We start from the raw sequence: 26,622 nt of genomic DNA on the forward strand, positions 1-26,622 counted from the left end.
AGTCCAGAAAAGCGCAGTGCTAGGAACAGCTAAGATACTGTGCAGGACCCTCAAGCTCCCAGGCCTCTGGTAGAGGACCCAAGCTTGGAGGAGAAACCACCCGCGGAGGGTGAGAGGGGTGTTTTTTTTATTTTTTTTATATATATATATATATATACATATAGTTATTGGGGGTATTGTTGTGGAAATACTTTATAGTATTTTATTCTATAAAGCGTCATAATTTTAATCATAGTTTTTTTTAAATAAACCTTTTTGTTTACCTTAACTTTTTGTTTAAAAAGGCTACATAATATAATATGAAATAAGAAAAAGCAGAATGTATACAAATACAATAACTTGTGCAAAGTGTTAATGTCATGAACCAAATGCAGGAGACCAGGAGATCAGTGGCTGGCACTTAAGACTTTACTAAGTAAACTTAAAGCAAGCAAACCATGGCAAAAGGGAGAAACAGCAGAAGACCTGAGCAAACTGAACTGAAGACACCTGTGGATAATTATCAAATGAAACCAGGTGAGACTGACAAAACCAGAAAACAGAACATGACCCAACTGATCCGAAACAAACCAAATGGCGCACAGTCCTCACGGTTAATCATTAGAGGACAGCTTTGTTCTGCACCCACTGCCAGATTTTCCCTTTAAATATCCTGAAAGGTTAGTTCAGGGAAAAAAAAGTTATTTCTGTGGGTGGTGAGTAAGTGGGATGGTTTTATATGTAAAACAAAAACTGTTCTTAAGAAAAGCCCAATGTGAACTCCTTCATTTCTAGCTCTGCCCAAACATGCGCGCAGACGCTGCAGACGCGGATCCGCAGACCGACTTCTTCGAAGAATCCACTGCGTTCCTGGGACAATGGGGCCGCTTCCAGAAGCAGGTGTTTTTCGCTCTCTGCCTCAGCACAGTCCCCAACGGATTGATCGTCATGAGCATCGTCTTCCTCGCGGACACGCCGCCTCACCACTGCCTCGTCCCCGCGCATCTCAACCTGACAGCCGCGTGGAGGAACGCCAGCATCCCGCTGGAGGGCGGCGCGCGCACCCCCTCCAGGTGCTCCAGGTACAGACTGGAAGACTTGCTGAGTTTCTCGGAGGGTAACCTGCTGCCCGGCGTGGACGTCAATCTGTCCACCGTGCCCACGGAGGGATGCTTTGACGGGTGGGAGTACGACCACAGTGTCTACAAATCTACCATCATTTCTGAGGTGTGTGTCCACCTTTAGCTCAATCCAGAAAGGGCTGATGGATGTTCTCAAAGGCTTTTGAGCCACAATTGGATTACTTTAGTAAAGCACCAAATATAACTTTCATTTTTTATTAGTTTATTTGATACATAAAGTGGTATCTGGTCCAAAACTGGTTAACTTTCAACATTAAGGATTAAAATGATTTGAACAAAATTCTTTTTATTAACTATTTTTGTGTTAATTTAAATAATTGAAATCATCACATAAAAAAAACAAAATTGACTTTTAAAGCAAAAAAGGGATAGGATGATGTATGTTTTCTTCCCCACTTTCAAGCTATTTATTAAATCTATTTTGATGAATTTAATATTTATTTCTCAACTACTTACTAATAATCAAATTATTTACATGGGTAAGAGTTTAAGAAGTATTTTCCAATCAATTTCATGACTAATTATCCTAAATTTGAGATTTCTGTGCATACATTTATTTCTGTTTGTCTTCTTTAGTTTAAGTTATTTATTTTTTGATTGCTTGAAATAAGCCATTTCCAAATCCAAAACGTGTCTTGCAGTGGGATCTGGTGTGTGATGACAGCTGGAAGAATCCAATGACTTCTTCTGTCTTCTTCTGTGGTGTTCTCACAGGGTCCTTCCTTTCAGGGCAACTGTCTGACAGGTTGTATGCAAAAGAGGACATGCTGAACCCTTGTGCTATCTTAGATGACCCCACCCTTCCATTGACGTGTTCTCCCTACCATGACAAAGGTGGTTAAAGGGGTAAAGATTTCATGTTATCCATGGACACCAGTGCAGATCACAAATCATTGAAGAAAAAAGGTTCAGAGCACTGTCTAGTGGGTCTAGATGACCCAACTCCCAATGTTAAAGTGCCTAGGATAGCACAAGGGTTACAGAAGTTTTGATATCAATGTATCACCTACTAAAAAAGGCTGGAGCAGGCTGACATTAATTAGGGCATGTGAAAGGCATAATTAAATAAATTAATGGCATAAAGATAAGGATAAAAGGCATTGTAAAATAATGGAACTTTTTTAAATTTACAATGCTTAGTGCAATGTTCCTTAATCCTGCCAAAGGATACACTGACCTGCATGTGTTTTATGGTATCCTGTTTAAAAACTCCTGATTCAGCTCATGTCACGCAGCAGTTGTTTGAGGAGCGTGGGTGAAAAATGTTAAGTTTTAGTGATGGTTGGTAATCAAAATGCACCAAAAGCATGAGCACACAAACTGATAAAACCTTTTTTCATGATCTTTTTTTTTTTTTTAATCTGCTACACTTTCCACTTCTTAAAAAAAAAAACTTGCTTCGTGCAGCAGCCAAAGCAGATAAGGGAGTTAAGATTATAAATTAATTGCAAGTGTTGCATAATAAAAAAATCTAAAATGTCTAAATACATTTTTATATAGACAAATGGAGGGAATTATTAAAACATTTTAAACATTTAAACTTTTTGAATTAGGGTTAAAAAAAATAAAAGAAAATGTTCAATGTAGAAGATTTTCTCCTTTTTTCTGACAATTTCAGGTATGGAAGAAAAATAGTCATGTTTGCCACCATAGTTATCCAGACTGTTGCCACATTCGTCCAAGCTTTCTCTACAAGTTGGGCCATGTTTTGCGCATTTTTCTTCTTTGTTGGGGGTGGAAATATCTCCAACTACGTAACTGCATTTGTATTGGGTATGTTTTTTGTTTTGTTTCCATTTCTCAGTCATTATGATCTAAAGAAAAGCAGAGGTTTAAATGTTAATTGTTCTTCAAATCTTGTCTCAAGGAGCGGAAATATTGGTCCCACGTATTCGGACCATTTTCTCCACTGCTGGAGTGAGTCTGTTCTTCGCACTGGGATACATGCTACTGCCGCTGCTTGCTTTCCTTATTAGAGACTGGAGGATGCTCCTCTTTGGCCTGACGGTACCCGGATGTCTCTGTGCTCCTCTCTGGTGGTAGGTAGGTGTGTGTTGGCGTGTTTTCTGGGTTTAGTTGTTTGCTGCAAAACTGACCTTCTTAGCTGGTGTAAAGTGTGTGTTTGTGACCATTTTCATGAAAAAATGTGTTGAGTTTCTTATTAAATTAAAAAACAAAATATCAGAATTTTTTAAAATCAAGCTTCAGTTCAGCAAAGGGGAAATTCCATATAAAAGAGTCATCTCAAAATTTGACTAACCTTTCAACCTTTTCTTTTTTTTTTTACAATCGTCGAACATAAAAACTGGATTGTTTTATCCAAATCTTGGTTGAATTTTAGTAGTTGTAGAAGATTCAGAAAATTCGAAGTTTAAGGATTTATTCTAAAAAACAAATCAGACTTTGCTGACTCCCACAAATGCTACAAAGCTGAGTAAAGTTGTGTCATTGTGATTAAAACCGTTTAAATTCACAATTTAAACATTATATTTACAATGCGTCATTGTTGATATAAAATCACTGGCATTTATTTGTTTAGATGACAACTGTTTAAAAATAGTAAAATGGATTAAAAAAGGTACACATTTCCACAAGCTTTGACTCATCTCAGAAGTGTCCCATAGAAGTTTTTAGCAATAGAGATGGCGAGGAGTTCATCACTCTGTTAAAAACTTGCCAAAAAGGTTTGGTTTCAGTTTTAGGTCCTAAGATCCAGAAGGTCCTTGGTCTTCCCTTTAGTTCTGGAAACCAGGACTGTTCTGTCTTCTGAAATCTGTCTCCAGATCGGAGTATTTGGTCTGGAAGATTAACCCCACTGATCCTGCAGGTGGTGTCTTAAATATTAGGCCACTCAGGTATAAATGCGGGTCAGCCAAACTTCAGTCGGCTCATTAACTCTAGTTAAGTGGAAAACCATCCACTGATCGAACTAGAGAAAGATCACATTGGTGTGTGTTCAGAGGTCAAGACGAGGCAGCACTTTTGGCAGCATGGGATTGATTGGTGCTTAAAAGACAACTAAAACTATAAAGATGAACAGGATTTCAAAGTTCTTTTAGCTCTTCATAAGTCTTTTAAATTATTGCTCAGAGGTTTTCGTTTTTCAGTTGTCCTAAAGTTGAGGATTAAACCTCTTGGTGAGTCCTCGGTCCACCATCATGTCCTCATCTGTGGAACATCAGTCTGTCAGAGAATATCATCGCTGTAGACTGGTGTTTTGAAAAGAGGCTTAAAAATGATTTTTTATTTCTTTTTCAAAGCATAAAATTGACATTTTTCTTTAATGTGACCTTTTCTGTTGATTTGACTACTGATGAAAATTTAGCTCTCTTTAATGAAATCACTTTATAATGCTACTATTATTTTTAAATATTTCTTTAGCTGTTTTTTTTTTTTAAAGATTTTCATAAACTATAGACATGAACCCTGTGTTTCCTCATACGGGATCTGGGGGTTTGGCCTCCTCCATCTGGGGGGGGTCGTTGCTCTAGCGCTTGCCCTTGTCTGGGGGCCCTGGCCTGTGGCTTGCTGTGGTCACTGGCCTCCCATGATCTGTTGGGTTGCTGTGGCAATGTTGTCTATGATCAAATGCAATTGTTCATGTTTATTAGAGACAAGGGTATTATGTTTTGGATCAAATTAGTGGGGTGGGGGCCTGTGTGTATGTGATGAGTGTCATGTTTTAGATTTTTGTAAAAGGTTTTCTTTATTCGATGTGGATTTTCTTTTACATGAAGCCATGTTTTGGAGATGGCGTGAAAGCATAAGAGGCTCACCAAATATAGTTAGCTTTGAATTTAAAATGATACATAATTCATATCAACATATATTAAAAAGGTTTGAACATTTCAGCAAGCCATTGGCCAGGTGTTTTTATGTGAAATTTTAAATCAAGTCACTGTTTTCTTTCTCACAGAAAGTATATTCATTTGGCTATTTATTTATTTTTTGGGTGAATACCAAGAAATCTACAGAAAATGCACAAAGACTGAATGTTGTAGACGCAATTTCTGTTTTTATCTACTGTTCCCGCTCATGTTGATGTTGCAGGTTCATCCCGGAATCTCCTCGATGGCTGCTCTCTCAGGGAAGGGAGGATGAGGCAGAGGCCATTATTAGAAAGGCTGCTGAGATAAACAATGTGGAGCCTCCAACAGTCATCTTTGCTTCTTCATTGAAGGTGAAAGCATCTTTTTCTGCCACAATGAACAGCTTTGAAGTTGGCGAATAGTGACGCTTGCTTTTGTTTAGCACACAGTTGAGAAATGACACCCCCCCACCCCCACGGTCATTACTTAAAGACCACCTCCAATGAAAATTGTGGTTTTTGGTCATTTGAACATATTCCTCTGTGGCATTTTTGTGATGATGGAGGACATGTATAAAGAAAATTAGCTTAAAATTTCATTTCTGGGTATTTGTGAATTGTTGTGAATCAGGAGCCGACTAAAGATGGAAAGCTCTTCTAGTTGTTGCATAAAAACTACAACTGGTGGGCCACAAGCTTCCTGCACCGCTCCACTCTGATGCATTCACTTTCAGACAAATGGGTCCATTAATGTCTTCATTTTTCTAGTCTGAGCTGGCATCTGAATCACAACTGTATGACTAGATGGCTCCAAAATGGCATGTCATTTCTGTTACACTGCTAATGTTAGCTTGGGATTGTGAGGGGATGTAAGATAGCAGGAGCGCATGTAAACAGATGGATGATGGGAAGTAGGGCTGGGCTAATTATGGACCAATGGTCCTGCCCACAACTCAAATGAATCCTGATGAACTCTTGCTGCTTTGCAGAAACTATGTCCATGGAAAATAGTTTTATTTATTTTGGTTTTAGCTAAAAACGGCATAATCATAATTAAAAGACCAATGGGAACGCTTACCCATTGATGACCTCACCCTTACATTGAGGTGTTCTCCCTACCATTATAAAGGTGGAAAGATTTCATGTAATCCATGGACACCAGTGAAGATCACAAATCATTGAAAAAAAAAGGTTCAGCGCTCTGTCTAGTGGGTCTAGATGACCCAACTCCCAATGTTAAAGTGCCTAGGATAGCACAATAATCCTTGTGCTATCTTAGGCACTTTAACATGGCTCAAAAGATAGTTAAAGTGTGACTAAAAAGTTTGCACCAAATGCATATCTTACAAATACTGCAAATGTTTCATTGCATCTTAAAAGTAAAAAAGTCACGAAACTTAGGCAAACATTAAGTGAAACAAAAATAAATGAACATTAATTGCATACAAGAACATTGCAAACTAAATTGGTTTTCTGCAAGACACTTGTTCTGCTGCACTTGAGTGTTCATGATGTCCTCATGATGTCTTAAACTTAAAGGAAGCAGGACATTTAAAGTTGAACTTTAGACCACAATGTTGGTTAAAGGCTAACAACCATTTGCCAGCATTTCAATTTGCAAGTTAATATTGCACCAAAGCACTATCATTATGCTGGCAATGCCTACATTTAATGAAAAAAAGAACAACTCATCAATCAATTTATTATTTGTATAGCATAGGCAACCAAAATGCTTAACATAAAATCAGAACCAATATGATACAATAAAGAAACAATGACATCAGTTAAACAATAAAAGCAATAAAATTAACAAGCCGACCCACCAAATCTGCTCATTGGAGTTAAAAGCCTGAATAAGCCTGATTTTAAAAGTGTCTTAAAATTACCGACAGTTCTGGCAGACCTTACAGAAAAGGGGGGAGCATTTCAGAGTTTAGGGGCTGGAACTGAAAAGGCTCTGTCTCCCAGCACAAGCAGAGTCCTGGGAACCATTAAAAGCATTTAATCTTCAGATCTTAGGACTCGATGAGGACAATAAAAATGTAACAGCTCAGAGAGATAGAGGTGCCAGACCATTCAATCATTTAAAAAGAAGTCAGAAGTAAAATCTTAAAAATGATTGTAAAAGACACAGACAGCCAGTGAAGAGAGCGTAAAAGTGGAGTAACATGCTCACACCATCTGGTACCTGTTAACAGGGGGGGGCCGCAGAATTTTTAACAAGCTGGAGGCGGCGGAGCAGAGACTGGTCAATGCCACTGTACAGAGAGCTACAGTAGTCCAGTCTGGAGAAGATTAAAGCATGATTATGATTAAAGCATGGCTCATGAACTGCAGAACCAAAGTTAAAAGGAATGTGTGATTTGGAGAGAGGTGTTAATTTTTATTATCTGCTGATCCAGGATGTTAGAGATCGTGAAACTAAGCCAGAGGAGGAGCCGCAAAAACCACCAAAAATTGGAAAAGTGCACAAAAACATAAAAATGTATCAAAATCATATGAAATTCAAATTGTAACGTTGAATAATGGAAAAAGGAAAAGTAATTTGCTAGAAAATTTGACTCTTGTTTATTTTGCTGCAAACATTTATTCTAAAGTAAATATTTTTAGATCCTGTTAATATATTTTTTTTTTTTTTAGGTTTTTCAGTTAACGATTAAAAAGCAGGTTTTCATCAGACGGAGTTCACTTTCACACATCTTTATAATTTTTCATTGTCTGAGGGACAATTGACAAGATTTAAACAACTATGTGTGCAAGCATATTTTATTTTGATGCCATCTCCTTGAGGGGTAAAAAAGCAACAGGCCGTTGTTATGCAAGATGCATTTATTTTATTTTCTAGTTTGGCAAAATGTAACAATTGAGATCTTCTAACTAATAAGCACGTTCTTTTTTTCATTTAATTTTTTTCAATGAAAATGTCAACATTTTAATTAAACATGAATGCTTCTCCTTCTGTTGGCAGACCAGCTGCTTCCTTATCCAGCTGGTTTTTGTCACATGATGCAACATGTGAACTTTATTCTAGAAAGCAAACTGCCTCAAACTACATTATGACATTTACTCTGTGCTGACACACTGTACTACCCTTTGCCTGTTATACAAAAGACATTAAAGTTAAAGTGTAATGAACTTACAAATACTTTGGCCTAACACAACTCTGTCCTGTTACATCAAGATGCTTTTAAAACTAGTAGAATAATGTGAATATATTAATTATTGCACTGTAATATTTCTTATTGTTGGGAGATCAGTTCATTTTTTTCCTTCTTTTTAATAAATGTATTTGTGCTTAAAATAACGTAGATCTAAGTTTGGACATTTCTGTTTGTGTTGTTTCTCATAAAATACTCAGGAAATGGCCATGTATCTAAAGCATTTACCTTTTTTTAAACTGTAAAAGTTTGTGCTGTTCCTCATGTTCTGCTGTCGCACAGAATGAAGAGGAGCCTGAGAAGACGAGGGCCCTTAACATCTGTGACCTGCTTCACTCCCGAAACATCCGCTGGATCTCAATCACGCTGTGGCTGGTCTGGTGAGTCCCTGCTGTCCCAGTTGACCTCCACATTCCATAACAAAAAACAACCTGGAGCTCGTACTGTACGAGCTCGAGTCAGGTTTACTGCTGCTCATTGCCTGTTCAGGCATGATCTGCACCCCACACGCCGACCTGTTCAACTAACGACAAATAATGAGCTGTCAGGTGCTATGAAGCCTGCAGCAAAGATCAAAACCACTTTTTATATAGTATCACAGTAGGACCAGCTTGGAATAGTGGGTCTTGAGGGATTTTTTTTTCTGTTATGAAAGGAACAACATTTTAGAAAAGAATACCACTGATGTGTCTTTTATTTCAAATTTAATTTCTTGCGTGTTTGTAACATCAAGCTTTGGTTGTTCCAGATTTTGTGTTCAAGCAAAACTAAAGTTTGTTTCCATGTGAAAAAGTTAAACATTACATCAGTTGCAGTTAATTTTTCAATAAATATTGAGTTTGGCCGATGACTTTACTTCACTGCTCAATTTTGGAAACTGGAAATTTGAGTTTGACACCCCTGTTTTACACTAACCCTCCTATTATCCTTGGGATCAATTTGACCCCATTTCATGTTTATCATTTAAAAAATAATAGGTGACTTTTTTTTGTCATAATCGGGGTGTCAGTGGCTCAGGCGGTTAAGCAGGTTGTCCAATGATCGAAGGGTCGGCGTTTCGATCCTACAACTGTTGTTGTGTCCTTGGGCAAGACACTTCACCTTCCCTGCCTCCATTGGGGCTCCAGTGGAGAGTGAATGAATAATGGACACATTGTCAGCGCTTTAACCCTCATGCCATTTTATGGGGTTCAGACGACCCCACCCTTGCATTGATGTGTTATCCCTACCATGACGCAGGTGGATAAAGGGGAAGAGGATTTCATGTTATCCATGGATGCCAGTGAAGATCACAAATCACACATTGTTCTGACCATTGTGTCATTTTTTAAATTTTGCTTACTGTTGTTCATTTTTTTTAATCTTAATTGTTTTCTGTCGCACATTAGCACCGCAGCTATTCTGTGAAACTGCTCTGTTCACTGAATGAATACTCCTTAAGATCAATGAAGAAAAAAGGTTGGAGGTACTTTCCTGTGGGGTTCAGATGACCTCACTCCCAATGAGTTGAGCGCCTGGAAAAGCGCAGATCCATTGTTATATTTCATGACTTTTGCTAATTTGATGGGGACAACTGATTAAGCATTAGATTATTATGATTATAGTTTTTTTCAATGTGCTAAACACATATTGCATACAATGGTGTTCCTCGGGGGTCAGTTTGACCCCAGGCTGTTTTAGCTGTGTAAAACTTGCCTCTGTGTGTGTGACATGCCTACACCTGCAGGTGCAGAGTTGTTACTTTTGAGTTGATACTTAACAGGTGGGTGGGGAAAACAACTATTCCCACGAGAACTTTGCTACTTCTTCTCTTGTGGGCACCTAGGAAACAACTTGACTTAAAATCCTGCCAAAATGAGGAAGCCCATGTAGGCTTGTGAGTTGAAGACATCCAAGTCTTTCCAACTACGCATGCCTTCCTTCTAACATTGTCATCTCAAGTACATTATTTTCAATGTATGGTTATATGTAGAGCTTGAACAATGACTGTCTTAACCATGGCTGACTGTGTGTCTGGTGGGACACACTTAGCAGCACATCTATCCTGTTGTTGAAGTGGGTCGTGGGACCATAATTTTTCCTTTTTGGTGCTAATGTGACATTGTATGACCTACTGTAGTCATACCTGCTGAAATAGAACTGATATTTCCACCAAAAACAAACGGGGTCCATACTCTTGTGGTCATTAATGTTGTCCGTAAATTTGAGAAGATTTGTATGAAAACTTTTCAAGATACATTCATTCTAATTAAAAATTTTGGGCTGATGGTGGCGCTAGAAAACAGGTCAACTGATAGGTTTCATTATCAAGGGGTTATTTATGTATTCAAGAAATGATGTGCCTGACACAAAAACCTGGTCAACAGTTTTATGTAAATTATTTTCTGGAGGCAAACATCCCTGTGGTCAGATTTAACCCCAAGGCCAAAATTTGTCAGTAATATCTGAGGATAATCCAAGGGTTAAACTGCTTATAGTTTTGTAAATAAAATAATGAAAATTATACTGATGTTGATACAAATAAAAGTACATAAAAGAGGAAATGCATATAAAGTGAAGACAGCCACTTGAAATGTCAAATAATCTAATCACTTGGGTTAAAAAAAACAATGGAAATGACAATCACAGCTGACGGCTGTGATTGCCAAAAAATTCAAATATACTTTGGGAGTAACAAAACCAAAATCAAAACCCACTTCCTGAGTTGTGTTTTTATTTTAGTTTTTTAAAATGTTTTTGAGGAATGAAAAATGGAAAAAAAACTACATTGATCAATCGATCTATCCATTTCCCAACCTCCTATACTGGGATCACAAGGATGCTGGAGATGGGGTACTCCCTTGATGGGTCCCCAGTCCATCGCAGGGCCCCAGATTACTTTAAAAAGAAGATTACATCCTGATAACTCAAGTGCATGAGACACATGCTTTGTTTGGCAGAAGCTGCACATATTAATTTATGTTTTATTTAATTGCACTTTGTTTCCTGCAGGAACTCTCTTTCAATTTCTTACTTTGCCCTTTCTCTGAACACGGCAAACCTCATCGGGAATGTGTACTTCAACTGCTTCCTGTCTGCTTTGGTGGAGATCCCGGCCTACTCGCTGTCTTGGCTCATGTTCCGCTTTTGTCCTAGAAGATTCAGTATTTTCCCGATGCTCTTTATGGGTGGGGTGGTGTTACTCATTATTCATCTCCTCCCAACAGGTAGGACAATATTTCATCACAGGTCTAAAGTAAGTTTAGTATTGATTGTTGCATACAAGTTGAATGCTTTTTTTTTTTTTTTTTTTTTTTTTTTTTAAATGTGCTGCCTTGCAGCTTTGGTTTACGTATCCATAACACTTGAGATGATCGGGAAGTTTGCAGTGACGACGGCCTATGCCCTCGTCTATGCATACACAGCAGAGGTCTACCCCACCGTCCTGAGGACCACAGCTTTGGCCTCCTGTTCTATGGCTTCCAGAATTGGTAGCATCATTTCTCCATTCTTTGTTTACCTGCGTAAGTATCATCCCAGTTTGGCAATCATTGTCTCCACTTGGAAATGTATCCCCCTACTATAAAGTTGATATGTTGTATTTTAAACACGCGCTATTTTTCTTTTCTCTATTCTTAGAATTTTCTTGATTTATGAAGTTTTCTATTATTTTTAACTAATAAAACTCCAGGTTTGTGAAGGACTGCCACTTTGGTCTTGATGCTTCTTCAGAATTCTTAAAAAGAGCAACCACCAGCTCACAAATATCACCTCTCAGTATTCCCCTTTAGTCTCCAATTAAGACTGTAAAAAAAACAAAACAAACAACCTTTGGTCTTATAAAGTACCATTAAAGAGCCTTTTGTTTTCACTGTCCACCCTTCTTCTGCTCTTTTTGCCACAGGAAACTATTCAGTTTCACTGCCTCACATCCTCATGGGAAGCCTAACTGTTCTGATGGGGTTGCTGAGTCTCCTGCTGCCTGAGACCCATGGAATGCCTCTGCCTGACACCATCACTCACATGCAGCGCTTTCCTGGGTACAGATGCTCCTCCCACACATCCGTCCTGAACTCCATCATTACTAAATATTTCCGAATGTACTTCAGTTCCTTGACATGGAAATGTTACATTTTCAGAAAAGTTTGGTTATTTTCAATGATTTCTGTGTTTTATAGACAAAAGAAATGGTTCTAAATGATTTTTCCAGCTTAACTTTAACTCCTAACTTGAATTTTGCTACAAAAAAACAAAAAAAAAGAAACAGAGGGGTGTTTTTGTAACCTTCACACAGATCTTCTCTTTGGCTGTTTGCGACTTTACATAATAAAGTGAACAATGTTCCAGATTCACACAAGTGATTCCAGCAAAGGCTGAGATCCAAGTGAGAACACAATGTTCTCTAACACGGCCTGCCACCTGCACACATCCAGCTTCACAGTGGGGCCTGACTGGACCCTGTTTGATGTACTTTCTTGAGAACACTCACCGCGAATAAACTCGAGCTAACAAGTTCAGAAGAGCATAAAACTGAAACCAATGGGGGATAATTTAACATTGTTTGATCCTGGGAAAGTCCATTGTTTTCCTTTTTGTCATTCAAGTTGAAAAGGTCCTCAAAATCAGTACGTTATGGACTAGTTCAGCTAATGAAAATGACCTCACAGTTTAATCAGATTTAGCTTTCTTGTTTTATACATTTTCTCCTAAGTCAAGTTTATTACAAAAAGGGTTGTCAATTTAAAGCATGCCGGTTCAAATGATAAAAGTAAATGTAAACATAAATGTGTAACATTAAATATTAAAGTGAATTCTAATTTTGAAATATTCCATTTAAGTGTACATTCACAAAAATGATTCTATAGACTTGAAGTTAGATTTATATTTAACTAGATTTTAGATTTGGGTTTATATTTAGCTTTTAATTTACATGCATGACCCTTTTAGATGTGGTCAGGTTTTACTTAAATGCAGTGAAAGGTTTGCAGAAAAATTTAACTTCAACTTGCTGTGCTTTAACAAACAATGACTTGTCATCTGTCCCTGTATATCAAATTTTATGTCAAAAGTAAACATTTAAACCTTTTTCAGTGATAAAACAAAATCCTGACGAATGGGCTGATCAGTAAAATGCTGCAGATGTTTGTCCGAAGCGTTCTAATTTAACCAAAAATGCAACTTGAAAATGCAACTGAACCAAAAATTTAGAATAGAAGATGAGTTAAGTGTTTTAAAAATAAGTCATTTTTCTATGAGAAGAACAGTAATTTATCAATTTGCTGGATGCTCTTACTGTTTATTGATGGGATAGAGGAAGTCTGATTTTTGCACAGTGGCAGTCATTTCTTAACTTTCTGAATTTTTTCTTTTTCTTTTTCAGGTGTTTTCGCAGAAAAGGCTACTGAGAGACAAAAGCAGCAGAAGAGAAAGCTCTTGAAGAAAAGTCTGAGCTCAACGATCAGCAGTGAAAACAAGCAGAGATGACGCCAAACGCGGTCGATGCACATTTTGATGAACTCATTTGTATATATTGCATTTTGCTAATCATGTAAAATGCTGGACATGACTTTTTACAATTTAAAAGCAAAAAATAAAATACAAATAATTTTATGAAAAATATAGATCAAACCAAATACCACACCATCTTCCCAATGGAGGTAAAAACTATAGAAGTAAAAAAATAAAAGAATTTGATGTCGGCGGTAGGTATCCATTCTCAGTATAGGGCTGAAGATAACTTCAGTGATTTATGGCTGAATAATAAAAGGAAAGATAAAAAGGGGCCATATCACTGAATTTCTTTAAAGTAAACTACCCAAAAAGGCACAAAAGGACAGCATATAATATAGAATTTTAGCAATAAGTGTTGTTGGGGGGGGGGGGGAACCAACCAACCAACCAACCAGGTTCTAACAAACCATAAACATGGAAGTTTATCTAATCATTTAAAAAATATACAGAAAAAACTTTATAAATATTTCTATTAACTAAATGTTATTAACATATTTCTGAGCCACATAATTAAAAGTTTTTTAGTGTTTATGTACAGATTGTTTAATAAAGAAATATTTTTACTATTGAATATTTGTCAGTAAGGTTTTGCTTCCAATTCTAGTCTGATAACTTATTGTGAAAAATAAAAACACACAAATACTTGTGGTTTTGATCAACGTGCTGTATTCATTTGTACAATAATACTTTAAAAGATGCACTTTTGAATCTTAATAATAAAATTTGATTTCATACAAATTTTGTCTATTTGCTTTCATTTTGAAAATTTGTAATTTGTAATTTAAAAAAAAAAGCAAGTTGGTGCTAATACTTGTGGTCATCACATGAACACTAGTGATTACAAATTAAAAAAAAAGAAAACATCTAGTTTGCATCAGTCACAATATTAAACAAGAATGCAGACATCAACGAGAATCATCCAATGATACTGGACTGATATTTCTTTTGTTGCATAGATGGATTTTCCTGTAATGATGAAGAAAACCAGTTGTATTCTGACATGAATTAAGTGAAAACCTGTTAAAACACATCTTTGAAAATGCATACACTTTGAAAATGTCTTATGCGTAAATTTAGTAACTGTTGCTCCCCAGTTTCTTGTCATGAAGAGAGAGTAATTCACTGATATTTTCCTTTTTAAATGTGGCGTGTTGCAAATGACTGCAGATGTATAAAATAAGTGCTCAACTTTCAAGCTAATGTTTTCAGTCTTGTAAAAAAAACATGTCACCACTTGGGAGCAGTGTTGAACAATGGAAAATGGGAAATCTCTTCTTACAGGAGCAGTGTAACATGGGTTGGAGATTATCACAAGTACTATTTGTGTCCATTGTTGTTAATATTTTGAATTCCTCTCGTTTTTGTGTTCATTTGGTGGTGTTTAATAAGCGAACTGATTAAGTGCACTCAAGCATAAACAATTATAAAGTTAACATGCTTATGCTAAATTCTTTAATGGGAAGGTTAAATTTAAAGAAGAGACAGGATTTTTACCAATAAATCCACAATTAGATATTGAACCTGAACCCTATATTTTATATTTTTCAATACTATTTAGTATGCCCACTTGAAATTTAAAGATGAATAAAAAAATACAAATTTTAAAATTGTTTACATATTTTTCCTCCAAGTTCTTTTTTTATTCTAGTAGCAAATCTGAACATCTGTTCATTGCAATCAGTAGATTTCAAAGAACTGTTTGAACTACTGTCAGTTGTTTTTTCTGTCTAGACTAATCTAGATCTCACTTCTAGCACATTTTTAGGCTTCACATGTTTTTACTTGTCAGTTTTCTCTCAGCTTTTTCTTTTTTTGCACCTAGTTGGATTTCCTGTTTTTCTGGGAAGTCCTGTTTCCTTCTTAGTGATAGGATTAATACTCAGTGCAGTCACGCTTAGAATATTTTAGGATGTGGATTATTTTAGCAAATCCCAATTTATGTCCACCCACACCACATGACAAGTAGGAACACAATTACAATCCCATTATTGTAGAACTGCTTAATAATCTAAACATTGACAAAAGAAAGTATTTTATTTAGTCAAATTCTACAGGTGAGTAAAATGAGATGCTATTGAGAAAAGTACACAAATTGTTACCTTTGTCGTTCATGCATTTGTTCAATAGTTTCAGGCAGAGGTAGTTTGAAACTCTCTGGAAGGAAATAGGCGGAAATGGCAGTCACCACAGCCAGAGTTGCTAATATGACGTATGGCAGGTACTTATAGTGTACACCTGAAAGAGGAAGAGAAAGGGTGTCAGTGTGGTCAAGCTTTGATGCTAAGCTTCCGTTTCCACCAACATTTCAAACTTTTTGATGTTCAGACAGCTGTAAAACACAGCATAGCGCAACCATGGTGTAAAAATAACGTTAATGATTAAAATGTTTAATATCAGATGTACTTACTTAAGCTTAACAAGAATGGTGTGATGCAACTCCCCATCCTGGAGATGGTGGTGGTTGTCCCTGTTGCTGTGTTCCTGAGCACCGTTGGGTAAAGCTCTGTGGTGTAGGCAAACATCAGCGAGGCACCAGTGGTGAAGGAGTATTTACTCACCATCTCCAGAGTGAGAGACAAACTGGAAAGATCTAGACAATGACACATTTTTAACATTTATCACCATAATAAAGCAAATCATGATATCAATTATTAAAAATTAGGTTGAAAGAAAGTGAGATCTTAGATTTTTAAGAAGGTTTACAGTCGTTTAAGTTTTACATGATCCACTCAGATCATTTTTTGATCTATTGTAAACCGTTCCCGGTGGTGTTTATTTATGATTATGCTGTTTTTGGGCAGGACTTTGGGCACAGAGGATGTCTCCCCTTCCCATCATACATCTATTTACGTGGTCTCCCACTAGCTTACACTCCCTCACAAACCCAACAAAAATGAACAATATCACAGCTTTCCAGCTCTACAACATTGAGCCAGTTGCCAGGTTGGATTACAAAAACCAAGCCATCAAATCATATGCAAGTGGATGCATCAGAATGGAGCGGAGCAGGGAGCCTCTGGCTTTCAATAGTAAATTCTATGTCACACTTGCAAGCTTTTTCCAACAGCATTTTTTTGTCTACTCCCAACTCACAATAATTTAAATAAGACATATTCAGAAATTCAATTATAAGTTTTTTTTTCAATATATGTCCAATATATGTCCTCCATCATCAAAAAAAATGCCACAAGAATGTGTTAAAAACACCAAAAACATTATTGGTCTTTAAAAAATGTTACAAAACATTTTCAAGATGTCTCTTGCATACACCCTCATACCTCTTTATGCTAAAAAAAATCAAATTATGTAAATGGAAGATTTAAGTTCATTTTAATAATTCAAAACAATCCTTAGTGCACAAACTAACATAGTATAGGTAACAAAAAATGTTCTGCTCACGTTCTGGCACCAGTGGAATCAAGTACAATGGCACCGCTCCAGCGATCAATGAAACGATGATAGAGAGCCGCCGTGGAAAATATCGCAGAGCTATAAAGCTGGAAGCATAAGCTGGGATCTCTACCAGTGCAGAGATGAAACAGCTGATGTAGGGGTCAGTGTGGAGCTGGGACGTGTTGAAGGACAAGCAATAGTAACCTGTAATCAGAGTAAACCTGGACAAACAATGGACAGAAGTTACACAGATGGATAAATCCATTCTGTGTCATGATGCTAAACATATTTTTTGTCAGATTAGCTAAAGCTAGACATGACTTTGCTAGACACCCTAGAGTCTAGTGGCTAGACAAAGTTCCCATGAAGCTCTGCAGGATGGACTTAACAGGCAAAATTGAAGCACAACAGTGAGTGAGAAAGCCAGCAGACTGGTTTAATTTCTAACCTGAACAGCAAGTTATTTTGCTTTTATTTTGAAAAAGAAAAGCGGTGACAAACACTTTTTATTACCTTAATTTTTAAGTAGTCATTCAATAATCCAAGACCTCCTGCCAATTTAACCCAATTCCCCAAGCTCTGGTCAAGGCTACTCTCTCCTCCATGTCTCCTCTCATTGTAAGCAACATTCATGGGTCCCTCAAGACCAGATTTGTTCCTTCTGCCCTCAAATCAGCAGTTGTCACCCCCTTATTAAAAAAATCAGGTTCAGATCCCACCAATCTCAATGGGCCAGTTGTTCAAAAAGTTTAATCTGGATCAAAATTATCCGAATTTGGAAATCACAGTTTTTCCTATGCAGGATCAGGTAATCCATTTTAATTTTATGCTGGTTTTTCAAAGCAACATTGGACTGGATCACCCTGATCCAGATACACAGTTTTCAAGGTTACCAAATCCAGATTACCTGTGCTCTAAATGGGACAACATATCACAACACGGGCTACCAGCTATGTAAAGAACAGGTAGAAGAGCCAACATGGGGTCACTGTGAGAGTTTGTTATTTTGAGACAAAACACAAAAATAACTAACATGCACTTCCATTCATAATTTCTTTTATGACCCCTCATCTGAGTCACAAAAAACAAAAAAAAACAAATATACATTAACAATACATTGTGGATATTTTGAAAATGTCTTAAATAAAATGGCTAAATGTCCAATAGTTAACAAAATAAAGAATGTTCAGGGAGTTTTTTTATCTGAGGAGGAGAGACCAGAATTTTCAAGCGCTGCTTTTAGGAGGCGGATCTGCAGTTTAGCTTTGGTTTGCTGCAGTTTGGTCAGCTTGATATGTTCCTCTGCCAGGAGTATCTGTGCTTCTGCTCTTTCAGTCTCTCGTTTTAGAAGTAATTCATAGGCATCATGATTATTTTTCAAGCGTCTTTTCTGAGCTCCTGTGACTGCTGGCTCTACCAGTGAGGGTCCAGGTTGAATTTCAATAATACTTTTAATAGGGCTGAGATCCAGAATGAATGTTTCCTCTGCATTAGGAGGAACAGGCTCACTTTCCTCTACCTCTACAAGCCTACCCACTCCTACCATGGCTGATTACTCCTTTTCTTGCAGCATCCACACCAGCGCAGGCACGCTTCAACACTGCTCATTGCAAAACAAAATGTGCAATTGAGCGTTTAAATGGAGTTCTACAGAGGCGCTTTGCATGCCTTAACTACTTGCGAGTGGAACCACAGGGAGCACGCAACATAATACTAGCATGTATCGTCCTGCACAACATCGCTACCAGGCGCAATGTCCCTCACTGTGATGACGTTTATGATGCATCTGAGCCATTTGAAGAACCAGACCAACCTCTGGCATTCTGTCAGAATGAGGACTGAGTGGACGTATAGTAAGGGATGCAATTGTTAGACATTATTTTTGACAGGCTCATCTTTGATGATTTTTTCTTTAAAATTAATATACGGTGATGAATTGAATATATTATTTTTTTTGTTATTGAAATCTGTTTTGGGGATTATTTCATATTTCATTGTTTTTACTTTACTGAATAGCTTAATTGGCAGCCTATGTCTACTATATCTACTTTATCACTGTTACAACGGTTACACAAGTCAAGTGCAAAATATGAATAAAAGTATAAACACTAAATGTAACAAATGTATTATTTGACCAATTTTAAAGTTTTTCTTAATTTCCCTCCTGGAATCCACCTTTAAATCCTACCCCCTATTGGGATCAGGATAATCCAGTATGTTTGGATCAAAGTTATCCAAATCCTACTGACAGGTTTTAAACAAACAAACTGCAGGTTTGATCCAGATTTGAACTAAGTTTGGATACTGTGATCTAATCTGATTTCAGATTCCTTCTTTCCCTTTTGAACAACCCATTTTCAAGATTTGATCCAATCCGATCACCAAAATCCGATCAGTTTACCTTTGAACAACTGGCCCAATAACTTCAAAGGTACCACTCATTGCAAAAGTCCTTGAAAAAAGTGTTGCCTCCCAACTCCAGCTCTCTTCTAAGAATTAGTATGAACAGTTTCAGTCTGGCTTCTGTCAACTCTACAGAAACAGCCATCTTTAGAATGACCAATGACTTTCTTCTTCCCGTTGATGCTGGCTTAGTTTCCATCCTCCTCCTGCTTGACCTGACCGTGGCCTTTGAGACACCGCTGACCCCATCCTTCTGGAGAAGCTTTCTAACATTGGCATCACCGACTTACCAAGGCTCCTTCCTGGGGCCCCTGCTGTTCATCATCTACCTTCTCCCCCTTGGTCACATTCACTTTCACTGCTATGCAGATGGCCCCCCAGCTCTATTTCTCCAAGCCTGATTCCACGCCCCCACCTGCCTCCCTCTACAATTGCATCCTTGAAATAAAATCCTGGTTCAGTGCAAACATCCTTAAATTAAATAGCAACTAAACAGAACTTCTTGTTAGAGAAATGAAGAGCACCTGATATCTTTTCCATCTGCCTTTAAAACTTCAAACTTCAAACTTTATTTATTTGTATAGCGCCTTTCATTTTGGTTAAAAACTCAAAGCGCTTTACATAAAAAGCGATAAAATAGTCATAAAAAATGACAAAGATTTAAAACACGGGATAATCACACACAGATGGGACCCAGATGGGACCCTTACAAGAAAGGTGCCATATAAATAAAATGTATTATAAGTTATCTTTGTAAATTTACAATGAGTAAATTCATTTAAGGAATTTCAGTGATCAATGTTTGCATTTTTTATAAAAGATAAACAAAATCCCAGGAACTTTTTCGAATGGTTTTTGTTGTTTATACCTACAAAACAAAGCAGAGAAGGAGTGTTGTGGTTCGAATCCTGCTGTGCCTCAGCAGGTCAAACACGTTATAATGTTCTTTCTGGGTGTCTGTCTTCTCCACCTGAAAGGCAGAAACATGTATTTACATAGGATCTTAAAACCAAACAGAGACAAATTCATTCTTAAAAATCAAATCTTTAAACAACTGTTACTAATATTTTTGTAATTTTTTCCTAAAAAAAAATCTTTAGTATGTATCCTTTTCTGAAGTTCAGCTGGACAGTTTTGGTGAGTTTAGTAATGAGACAAAAGACAAAAATTTTCTGCCTCATACTTCCCTATAGAGTGACATTTTCAATTGAATATTTTTTCTCAATAGTTTTTACAGTGTGCATTTTTGACTACTTTGAATGTAAAGGTTGGTATTCTTTGGCTTTCAATCACAAGACCCTTTTACATGAATAAAGCTCAATTTGTTAAAAATATGTGAGCTTTTGTTCACATCAACTAGTTTTCATCACCAACAATTTGCTCTTTTTAAAAAAGCTGATTAAATGTGTTTCAACCAAGAATATCCGGACATTTCCTTTTTTTTGGTCTTTTGATGCTTCTTCATTTTCTGCCCACATTCCCAACCATATTTTATTAACCAAACAATTTATATCTGTAGCAGGAACTCCGATTGCAAATGTTTGCACGCTTTTCTCAGACTATAAAAACTTACAGAGTTACATTCAAAGATGTTGCTTGGTGCTTGAACTTTGTTCCACTTAGCAGCCATTTTCACTACAGCTTCAGCTTCAGCAATTCTGCCTTGAGATAGCAGCCAACGAGGGGACTCTGGGAGGATCCTGGATCACCATTGGGAAAAGATATGACAAATCTGAATTAAACAAACTGTAAAGAAGTATTTTACTTTTGCTTCTTAAAAGGCTCACACCCCCAACATGTCTGTAACCCTTGTGCTATCCTAGGCACTTTAATATTGGGAGTTGGGTCATCTAAACCCACTAGACAGTGCTCTGAACCTTTTTTCTTCAATGATTTGTGATCTTCACTGGTGTCCATGGATTACATGAAATCTTTCCACCTTTATCCACCTTTGTCATGGTAGGGAGAACACGTCAATGGAAGGGGGGGGTCATCTAAGATACCACAAGGGATGCAATTTTGTATGCTCATGTCAATTGTCTCAATAAAACAATTGAAAATGTAATAATTAAAGTTTAGAAAACAAAAAATAAAGAACGTTTTTTTAAGTCTTTAGTCAGAGCTCAATCCGGTTTTAAGCTAGCAGGCAAATTTGAACACTTCAGCAGCCAAAGCCTGAAAAAGAATTGACAGTTTTTTAAACTTTACTATCAATGCCTTTGTTTGGGATTTAAACAAAAGCCAAACAATTTTTTAAAATATCAAATATAAATATATATGTTTTTTTTCTAAAGTATAGCATCTAAAAGAGGAAACATTACATGCAATATTGACACTAGGGGACAGCAAACACCACAAAATTGTGTCCAATAGAGCTCGTAACAGGTTTTAGAAATACATGTATCAACTATTTCAGGAATTTGTTTTAAAATGGAAAACTAAAGACTTGCGTGGTTGAATTTTAGTGCATAAAGTCAATAGAAAAAGCCTATTGTATTTTAAACATTAAAGACTGTTAAACATACCACCAAAGGGGAATGTAGGCCACACAAGGGACAGACAGAGCCAAGAGAAGAGATTTCCAGTCCCTCAAAAAGTAAGCACAGAGAGGTAGCAACATGTAGCCGACAGCAAATCCACAGCATGTCCCCATGGATGAGTACAGGACACGTACATTCCCGGTGAAAATCTCTGCACCTAAACAAAGAAAAACACATGAACAAAAAGGGAGACACTGTACACAGAATCTTTGTATCAAACATTTGTACCATCATGCTAAAGTGGATTAAATCATATGTTTTTTCTTTTTTACCCAAAACTAAAGCAGCAACAAAATTTGATATTTGCCCCAGTCCGTTGATGAAGAGGAGGATGATAAACCAAATCCATGTTGTTGTGAAGACTGAAAGAAAGGTAAAAATTGTCTGTGCTGCCATTGTTGCAAACAGAACCGGTTTTCTTCCAAATCTGCAAAAAGAACAAAAATACAACAAAAAAATCTAATGAAAAGGCCAAAGGCCTCATGAATCTGAATATGTGCATTTAGGGTTTTGTTTACTGTTTGCGCAGAAACGTTTACAACAGAAAATATGCAAAAGTATTATAAACAAATGCAGCTTGTTTACAAAGAAGAACGACTTCATTAAAGTGTGTCTGCATTTGGGATAATTAATAATTCAGACAAAGCAATAGATTTGGCACTCAAATCTGGAAAATAAAAGTATTTTGTTTTGATCGAGACTGAAGCTTGACCTCTGGATGGGTGCTCCAGTACACTAACTGGCATTTGCATTACCTGTCTGACAGTGGTCCTGAGAAAAATGACCCCAGAAGAACTCCAACGAAGAAAATGGTGGAGGTGAATGGCTGCTTCCATTGCTCAGTGCACACCAAGTCAAACTAGAGAATTGAAGCATTCAAGTCAAAGTGAAAAAATGGTTATTTCAAAGTAAATTGATCATTTTTCATTGTTACATAACAGTTCATCTCTGTTCAGTTTATTTTTAAAGTGACTTTTCACAACCAAGATTGTCTCAGGGTGCTACAAAAAAGAAAGAATTGTTATATTGTAAGTCATTCCAGACATTCTGCATTTTTACTGTTAAAATCACTTCAGATCATTCCAATGAGGCCATATTATGTCAAAAGTTTTGTCATTTACACATGTGATTAACAAATTAGATTCAATGGATTATAATAGTATCCCCAAAATGACCAAACTAAGGGTGATAGTGAAAAGGAAAATTCCCTCTAGATGGAAGAAAAGGAAGAAATCTCAACACCATTTGTTTAGACTGGTTAAGGTCTGAGAAGACAAACATAGAAATGCTTTGACATCTGTTGAAGTACAAGAGAGGCACATCACCAACGAAAAACTGAAAGAACAGGAAGTATCTAAACACAAAATCAATAGAATATCTGCTACAAGACTAAAGGAAGGTTAGTCACTGCAGCAGTTGGAGGACGAAGCCGACAAATACGAAGATATGAAAACATTTGTAACCAGACAAAATAACAAAAGGGAGTTTTTGAACACTTGAGAAAATAAAAAATCCTAATCTTCTGTCTTGTAAGAAAATTGTATCAATAAATATTTTTAAAAGCAAAAAATTATTAGTTTGAGAAAACTTAGAGATGACGATTTGTTTTTCTCAAAATAAGATAATAAAATAATAAGAATTCCTTTTATTTTTATTACTTACTCATTGGCAGATTATCTTGCTAATTTAAAGAAAATCTGTGAGTGGGGTAAACATTTTTGACTGTTTATGCAGTGCATTTAAACGATGAAGTATTTTGGTAATAATAATAAAAAAAGGATACATTAGTAACAACAAAATAGTTTGGACCTCAGTGAGTTTAGCTTCTTGGCCTGTCTGTTCTCGACAGACTTATTTATAAATGATCCGTAGATACACATCTTTTTGGTCACTTTGATCACAATTTATTAATTTAAATAAAACAAATGAAGAATTGTCATCCATTTATGTATCCATTTGTTTTCCTTAAACACAAAATAAATGCTGCATCTGCTCACCAATTCAATAAATGCAGTTTCACTTAAAATTTTTCTTCAGTTCCATTTTTTATAACAATGTTCATGATCGAAAACATTTTCAAAGCTTTTTACTTTATGCTTTGTTGGAATTTTGATTGCCGCCCCCCTTTTTCCACATTATAAAATACACAAAGGTGCACAATCTTTGACAAGGTACATTATATTTGGGAAGTGCCATTCACACATGGGGAGCCATTCAGAGGGCTTCACAGAAATACAGTCTTGGTTCCAGCATAGTTTGACACTTCTGAGCTATGTTTTTCCACTAATCTGACATCGTTTTTGAATGCTGTTAAAATAAAGTTTAAAGAATACATCCAGAAAGCTGGGAATTTGTTTGTGTAGTTTGATTTTCATTTTGTGCCATTCGATGCTTCCATGTCATGTGTCCTGTCATGTAACAATGACATCTAGTTTTAGTCTTGTATGTTAACAGTTGGAGACACGTTTTGGCAAGTATTCTAAAGTAAGCACACTCAACTCAACAATGTCAAAATGACACAAAAATGTTCTTTGATAAAGCCCAACATTTCTTAAGAGAAAAGGCTCAGCTTCCAGGAATAGAGAAGCTTTGAATGAAAAGAAGGGGTGTGTCTCTCCTATTATACAAAATATAAACCCTTTGCTTTTTCTATTTTAACTACATAATAAAAGAAAGATTTAATGAGCATTTGATGATTTGGTAACACTTTATATTAAGATTCTTTAACAAGCTTTGTTAACACATTAACAAGCATTATAAATTAATTTATAGGGTGTTAGTAAGACATTTATTAGTACAATAAGTCTAATAAGGTTTATTAAATTACTTAGTTAACACATTTACAAGCATTATTATTAGGATTTTTCAAGATGCTAGTGATGCATTTACTGATATTATAGGTGCCTAACAAATGTGTCAGTGTTGATAAGCTTAATAAGATTTATTAACAACCTTTGTTAACAAATTAAGAAGTATTATTATTGTTTAGGGTTCTAGTAAGATATTTATTAGCATTACAGACGCCTGACACAAGCCTAAGTGTTCATAAGCTTAATAAGTTTTATTAACTAACTTAACAAATTAATAGGCTTTATTAATGTGTCAGATGCTAGTAAGATATTTATTAGCATTATAGATGTCTTGCAAATACCTGAAAGTGTTAATAAGATTTATTAACATCTAAAGTCAGATCATTGTCTTCTAAATCCATATTACTAAACTGCTTATAAGCTTTACAAATGTAGTAATTAACTTTGTTAATAGTTTATTAATTGTTTTGCAGCACCCCATCTAAAGTGTGGACGTTTTTTACCACAAACAACCACAAAGCATAAAGATTGTAAAATGAACTTTATGACATTAAAACAGACTAAACATACACAAATCGTTCTGTAAAAGATATATAAAAATTTAATTCAGACAAATATTTTTTTTAAAAAAAAACATATATACTGTTGTTGGATGACTAGCATCATAGCTAATAAGGATAAACTATTAGCATCTATCCTGAGTGAAACATTCATTGCAAATCCCATCACCAGGAGACAATTCTCTGCATTCAATGCCAACAGCATTCAACCACATTTGCCTTGCTTCAAAGTCCACAAGAAAGTTACACAAGCCAGTCATTTTAGAAGACCGAAGACAATAAACCTACAGGAGCCATGCTAAAGCTAACACGCTAACCTGCCCATCTTTGATTTTGAATCAAAGATGGGCAGGTTAACTAATGTCACCATTGACTAATGAATCTGTCAATCAAACTCATCAGCAAAACAGGCGTGCTCACTTTCAGCCAATTGAATGGCCTCTTAGACTTTGCTTTCACACAGGTGACAAAAAAGCCCCGCCCATCTTTGATTCTGCACCGGTCGGTCGTTAGCGTGTTAGCTTTAGCATGGCTCCTGTAGGTTTATTGTCTTCGTTCTTCAAAAATTACTGGCTTGTGTAACTTTCTTGTGGACTTTGAAGCAAGGCAACAGTGGTTGAATGCCGTTGGCATTGAATGCAGAGAATTGTCTCCTGGTGATGGGATTTGCAATGAATGTTTCACTCAGGATAGATGCTAATACTTTATCCTTATCAGCTATGATGCTAGAGTCATCCAACAACAGTATATATGTTTTAAAAATGATTTTATTTGTCTGAATTAAATTTTTATATATCTTTTACAGAACAATTTGTGTATGTTTAGTCTGTTTTAATGTCATAAAGTTCTTTTTACAATCTTTATGCTTTGTGGTTGTTTGTATTAAAAAACGTCCACACTTTAGATGGGGTGCTGCAAAACAATTAATAAACTATTAACAAAGTTAATTAATACATTTGTAAAGCTTATAAGCAGTTTAGTAATATGGATTCAGAAGACAATGGTCTGACTTTAGATGTTAATAAATCTTATTAACACTTTCAGGTATTTGCAAGACATCTATAATGCTAATAAATATCTTACTAGCATCTGACACATTAATAAAGCCTATTAATTTGTTACGTTAGTTAATAAAACTTATTAAGCTTATGAACACTCATGCTTGTGTCAGGCATCTATAATGCTAATAAATATCTTACTAGAACCCAAAACAATAATAATACTTCTTAATTTGTTAACAAAGGTTGTTAATAAATCTTATTAAGCTTATTAACACTGACACATTTGTTAGGCACCTATAATATCAGTAAATGCATCATTAGCATTTTGAAAACATCCT

The 26,622-nt window shown here is 36.2% G+C and overlaps 2 protein-coding genes across 7 annotated transcripts in view; one reads left to right on the forward strand and one right to left on the reverse strand.

Annotated features, from left to right (window-relative positions):
* Window positions 1-14,315, forward strand: LOC101164991 (organic cation/carnitine transporter 2). 3 transcript variants are annotated; one of them, XM_023962520.2, is made up of 11 exons: window positions 1-109; window positions 775-1,206; window positions 1,763-1,866; window positions 2,740-2,894; window positions 2,989-3,160; window positions 5,172-5,301; window positions 8,370-8,467; window positions 11,079-11,293; window positions 11,408-11,590; window positions 11,971-12,106; window positions 13,447-14,315. In XM_023962520.2, exons 2-11 carry the CDS (start codon window positions 787-789, stop codon window positions 13,469-13,471), a joined length of 1,638 nt encoding a protein of 545 aa, XP_023818288.1. In that variant the 5' UTR covers window positions 1-109; window positions 775-786; the 3' UTR covers window positions 13,472-14,315. The 3 variants fall into 3 exon arrangements, with proteins under 3 accessions (XP_023818288.1, XP_020564330.2, XP_023818287.1); XM_020708671.3 differs by lacking the exon at window positions 1-109 and adding an exon at window positions 376-516; XM_023962519.2 differs by lacking the exon at window positions 1-109 and adding an exon at window positions 519-659.
* LOC101164738 (organic cation/carnitine transporter 2) overlaps window positions 8,472-26,622 on the reverse strand; it is a 19,614-nt gene continuing 1,463 nt past the window's right edge. For 2 of the 4 annotated variants that reach the window (XM_004076104.5, XM_020708670.3), the window contains exons 3-11: window positions 22,669-22,772; window positions 22,186-22,340; window positions 21,899-22,070; window positions 20,947-21,073; window positions 20,246-20,343; window positions 16,977-17,191; window positions 15,985-16,167; window positions 15,677-15,812; window positions 14,227-14,543 (exon numbers count right to left, since the gene is read on the reverse strand). In XM_004076104.5, the coding sequence (XP_004076152.2) occupies window positions 14,483-14,543; window positions 15,677-15,812; window positions 15,985-16,167; window positions 16,977-17,191; window positions 20,246-20,343; window positions 20,947-21,073; window positions 21,899-22,070; window positions 22,186-22,340; window positions 22,669-22,772 (1,251 nt within the window). In that variant the 3' untranslated portion in view covers window positions 14,227-14,482. Of the gene's footprint in view, window positions 8,611-14,226; window positions 14,544-15,676; window positions 15,813-15,984; window positions 16,168-16,976; window positions 17,192-20,245; window positions 20,344-20,946; window positions 21,074-21,898; window positions 22,071-22,185; window positions 22,341-22,668; window positions 22,773-26,622 lie in introns of those variants that run through there. The other 2 variants (XM_078930970.1, XM_020708668.3) reach the window with 2 other exon arrangements.

Source organism: Oryzias latipes, chromosome 14 (genome assembly GCF_053564925.1).
Source record: "Oryzias latipes strain Hd-rR chromosome 14, Olatipes_Hd-rR_3.1".
Taxonomy (NCBI): Eukaryota; Metazoa; Chordata; class Actinopteri; order Beloniformes; family Adrianichthyidae; genus Oryzias; species Oryzias latipes.